At 34.4% G+C, this 5,374-nt stretch overlaps 1 protein-coding gene across 1 annotated transcript; it reads left to right on the top strand.

Annotated features, from left to right (window-relative positions):
- The first annotated feature begins 501 nt into the window (after positions 1-501).
- LOC108980086 (probable peroxygenase 4) lies at positions 502-4,489 on the top strand. The gene is made up of 7 exons (XM_018950902.2): positions 502-711; positions 875-982; positions 1,120-1,205; positions 2,489-2,583; positions 3,551-3,676; positions 3,765-3,911; positions 4,047-4,489. The coding sequence occupies exons 1-7, from the start codon at positions 672-674 to the stop codon at positions 4,054-4,056; spliced, it is 612 nt and encodes a 203-aa protein (XP_018806447.1). The 5' UTR covers positions 502-671; the 3' UTR covers positions 4,057-4,489.
- The last annotated feature ends 885 nt before the right edge of the window (positions 4,490-5,374 follow it).

Genomic DNA, 5,374 nt, shown 5'->3' with positions numbered 1-5,374 from the left:
TTTAAAAAATAAATTATTTATTATATTTTATATAAAAATTTAAAAAAATTATAGTGATAAGATAAAATAGACTAAAAGTAATTTTCTATCCAAAAGGTCCTAATTCTTTCTTGTTCGACTTGGTTTGGTTTTTCAATAAACGGCCGGTTTCGATTTGTATTTCAGGGTTCAGTTTTGTGAGAGAGGAAAATTGCATGAAATTAATTTTATAATTATAATAAAATTATATTTATAATGTAATCTATCATATTAAATCTATTAATTTGTAAATTTATTTTTATAAAAAAATTTTATATCTAAAGTAAGTGCGTGCGTGTGCGCACACATACATATATATATATATTATATATATACATACATACATATAAATATATATATATATAGCAGTAATATTTTTTGAACATACACCTAAAAATATGAAGGTCGCGTGGATTTATATTTGGTAATTCATTTACTTGGAATCTCCTCCGATTTTCCCTTTATATATAGAGATGTTGATCGTTTTTGTCGGCTAAAACAATAATCCATTCTCATTCCCTCCCTTCATTACTTCTCCCTCTTCTGTTCCCACTCTCGAACTCAGCGTATTAACCTTTGCAACATCCCAACACTCTCTCTCTCTCTCTCTCTCTCTCTCTCTGTTACCAGTTTGATACAAGATCTTTCAAGTCATGTCTTCCTTATCTCCAACTCAGAGTTATAATCAGGAAGGTATGATGCAGCTTTTTTTCTTCTGTTATTTAAATTAGTTCAATATTTCTCTGTTTTCTATGTCAGTAATTTATCTCTCTCTTCATCTTTTCCGCACAAACAAACACATTTGATTGGTGATATGTAAGAGATTGACACAATTGTGTTAAATACATGCATGCAGGAGTTGATGGGCATATCATACCTACAGATCAGAACGTTCTGCAGAAACATGTTGCATTCTTCGATAGGAACCATGACGGTTTAGTTTATCCTTGGGAAACTTTTCAAGGTTCACCAACACTCCCTAAAACACCTCAATATATATATATATGTGTGTGTGTGTGTCTGTGTATTTGGTTTTCTTCTTTTTTCTCTTCTGAGAAGTTTTAACGGGTTTTTACTGGGATTTGGTTTTTCTTTTTTCAGGATTTCGTGCAATTGGCAGTGGTATTCTTCTGTCCTCCGTGGCTGCCTTCTTCATCAACTTTTCTCTCAGCCGCTCAACCCGTCCTGTAACTCTCTCTCTTTCTCCCTGTCTGTCTGATATTTTGTTTGTGGTTAAGGACTTTTGGGTTATTTTGATTTATCCCTTAGCGTACTTCAGAAAACACTTTCAAAGGTTCGAAATATTTCTCATACAACTCATTCTAGAGTGGACTTTCGTTGCCATTTGGATCCACTTTAGAACGAGTGGTAGAACACATGGTACACAGCAAAAATTTATAAATGAGTTGACAATTTGACACAAATCATAGGCTTGCTTTTGAGATTGAGGTCTTTGTTTGTGATGCTTTTTTTTTTTTGTACTTTATCCATTCACTTATTTATTTTCTGGGGTAAATTATCTACTAGTTGTCAAAATTAAACTTATTTGAAAAAAAAAACAAAGAGAGAGAGAGAGAGAGAAGAATATTTGCCTCGATCTGCAAATATACCGAGTCTATGGGTCAGTACATAGCGACCTTTTCTTTCGTCTTCCATTATTATTTTCCCAAAGATGGAGGAAAGCACTGTTAACACGTTGTTCTTGTGCTTTAAATTGATTCCAATTTCAAGGTTTCAAGACATCCACTCTTGTCTCCTTTTACACTGCTAGTAGCTCTTTGTGCCTGATCATAGCCCCAGAAATTCTCTACCCCGGCCCCTTTATGACAAGGAAGCATTAGAGAAGAATTATATTTTTGTTCTTTTATTAGAGATATATGTTGTTTTTTTAATGTTCTGATCAAATTTCTATCATTTTTCATAGGGTGAAGAAAGGTACTATCCACCAGTGTTATATTCCAAGGCATAGAACCAATTAAAATGTGATTGCCACTTCCCTTCCTAGAGAAAAACTCTCCTGAACTTCTAAGGCAACCTTTTGAGACACTTTCCGGATCTTGTCAATCTATAAAGGAGTATAACTTGATCAAATGGTTAGATTGTTAGGGTAGGATAATTTTCTTCGATATCAGAATTATAATGCTTAATGAGATATACTTTATAAAATAATGAAGTTTACAAATTTTAATGAATTGTCATGCATTTTAGATTTCTTAATGTCAATGAGAAAAAGTGTTCTGATCCTTTTTCTCTGAAGTTGTATCACCAAATACTTTCTGTTCTACACTAAATGAATGATGATCAGAAATAAAAATATGAAAGTTCTTAATGAATGGCCTTCAGAGTGGTATAGGCGATAAATTTTAACTACTAAAAGTAGCTTGAAGGGTACTTAATCTGCATTTTGTTGGTCTATTTCTTCCAAATGTTCTTCATTTACCATCATTGATCTGATTTCTGCGTGGTGCAGGGGAAATTTCCTTCTCTTCTGTTTCCAATTGAGGTTAACAACGTTCAGAGAGCCAAGCATGGGAGTGACTCTGGTGTATATGACACTGAAGGAAGGTATATGTTATGTTAATGCATAAGAATTCGATATATTCTTTTAGATGTTAGTGCTAATGGAAGGATTTGATTACGGCCAATTATTACTAGGGATCTTGCTGATTCTGAAGGTAGCTTGCGTAACAATTTGTTTTGTAATTGGTGATCTCTTGATCTGACCTTGGTTGTTCATCTGATTTTTGTAAATAAGTTGCTTGTGGGTACTGGATTTTCTGTTCCTAGGCCCCTCTAACGGAAAAATGCATGTATCCAAGGCTACTTGCATGTTTTTTCATAATTAGTAGAGAATAAATATAAAATACAATAAAACTGAAAACTAAGTTTTCTTCTGCTGTGTAAGTTTCTTCTGAATTTGACTGGTGTTTGGATCCCAGTTAATTCCAGTTTGTCTTTAATATGTTTGAGGTCCAATTACCTGTTTGTTTATGTAATGGATTTTTCGGAGGTACAACTGGATTTGAGACCTGGAAAAAAATTGAAGTGGAAAAAAGAGAAGTTGCAGCTTGCTTTGTTTCAGAGAATGAATTGATTTTAGGGAACGGTCTAAACAACTGAACCTATATGGTACATGCAGATCAATTTGTTAAGTTACTCTTTTTGGGTTTCTGCTTTTGAAGTCTACCATTGCTGACCTTTGGTATCCTCAGGTCAGGGTAGTAAATTTCTTAATTAAAAGCCTGGCAGAAAAACACTGAAACTTGACTGATCAAATATTCATGAGACACTGCATTTTCACTAAATCAAGTTGCCAGCCCCCCACCCCCCAAAAAGAACCACATTTGAGGTTATTCAATTCAAACTGCATGCCATGGTGGGCTGGCATGGATGGAGTTGATCACATCTTGGTTTCGATAAATCAACCTGAATCCTCAATTCTGATAGATCTTATTCCATGGTGTACTACAGTATAAAAGGGATCTCTTGTGAGGCTTGTCATCTAAATTCTATTTTTAAATCAATCTTCTAGGTTTGTTCCTTTAAAGTTTGAAGAAATTTTCGGCAAGCATGCTCGCACACACCCCAATTCTCTAACATCAGATGAACTCATGGAAATGCTGAAGGCTAACAGGGTACCCAAGGACTACGGAGGCTGGTAGAATTTTCTATGTGATTTTTTAACTGGGTAACTTTGAGCATTTTTTTCTTAAAAGATAAGTAATAGACCTGGGAATCTATTGCAGGCTTGCTAGCTGGACAGAGTGGAAGGTCCTATATATTCTGTGCAAGGACAATAATGGTTTGCTGCAGAAGGAAAAAGTCAAAGCTGCTTATGATGGAACTTTGTTTGAGCAGATGGAGATGGAAAGATCATTAGCTAAAAAGAATGCGTAATCTAACTAGCATCTGAAAATATGGATTTCATAAAATAATATTTTTGAATACTTAGTTCTCATTTATACCTTGTAGATGTGTGAAGCAATTAAGTTATACTGGCACATTTTTTTTTCAACTTTTTGATGCAGTGTTGTGTAGCTAAATGCATACCGGAATGCTCGTCCGATCTTCTGGCGGCTTGGTTACAGATTCAACAATGTAGTTTAAATGTTTGTGTTATTGGTTCAAATTGTGGAAGTGTTTGATAAGTTCTGGAACTGAAAATTAGTTCAAGTTGGTTGTGTATCTTAATGTACTGCATAAGCCATATGGCATATTTATTACATATTCGAAGATGTATGGAATAATTTGAACTACATTGGGGACAAGTTGGATCATCAGCAGAGGTGGAAGAGAGTTGGGAGAATGTCTGCACTGGCAGACTTTCCAGCAGACATTCCAATTACAAGCTCAGGATCTGAAATTTCCTATGGACCATTTGGTATTGAATAGTGTTTTATGGTGTACTGTTCTTGGTTTTCAAGTAGAAGAAAACAAGAGTAACATAAAAATTTATTAACTAAGTTCTTCATCCTGCAATTGCATGTGTCTGACTGATGCCAAGTTAATCTTACAAATCCCAAGATGTTATTTTCATTCATCCCAGGATATTGACTTGCTTTCAGCTTCCTTTTTCTCTAAAACTGGGCCAAGTCATGAGAGCAGTGGTGGAGCCAACTAAAATCTTAAGAACTTGAAATATAGTTGAAATGCTTAGGTATATATAGAAGAAAAACTCTATTTATCATCTTTACGCCACGTACCAATATGTGATTTATCATTTTTGCCCTTATATTTTTTCAGTACTGTAGTTGCAAAAAAAATTTCAAAAGGGCATCCAACTGGTAGGTAGGCATCTTTCCCCTCTTTTTCTTTATCATTTTCTTGCAGTAGAAAGGGGAGATTTCATCTTCGGAACTCATGCAAGAGATATGGGGGTTGAAGGCATTGGACCAAAGCCACTTGAATGTGGGGCTATTCAACTCAACTGCTTAATGAAACAAAACAAACAGAGCCTTAGGCTAACATGGTCGGGTCCGTCTAAACAAAAAACAAACCCAGTAAGTCCCCAACCCAACCATATCATTGTAGAAACGTAACAGTCCATCAACTTGGACTGTTTGAAATCGACAAACCAGAGTGAAAGCTCTCCACTTTCTGTTTTCAAGTTGAGAATTCAACTTCAAAGCTAATTTCTACACAAACATTTTCGTCCATTTAAATTTCATTCCTATCCTTAGTCTTAGTCGTCTTCTTCTTCTTCTTCTTATTATTATTATTATTATTTTCTAGAAACTTTTTTTTTTTCCATAGCTAGAACGGTGAAGAGCTCATCCTACAAAATAAAAGTAACTCAGATGACTTGTGAATAATAATGAAATAATTTATAAATTATAGTAAAATATTAGTGAATAGT

The sequence above is a fragment of the Juglans regia genome, chromosome 16 (assembly GCF_001411555.2).
Source record: "Juglans regia cultivar Chandler chromosome 16, Walnut 2.0, whole genome shotgun sequence".
Taxonomy (NCBI): Eukaryota; Viridiplantae; Streptophyta; class Magnoliopsida; order Fagales; family Juglandaceae; genus Juglans; species Juglans regia.
The sequence above is the reverse complement of the archived record's forward strand: the minus strand, read 5'-3'. Positions and strand labels throughout refer to the sequence as shown.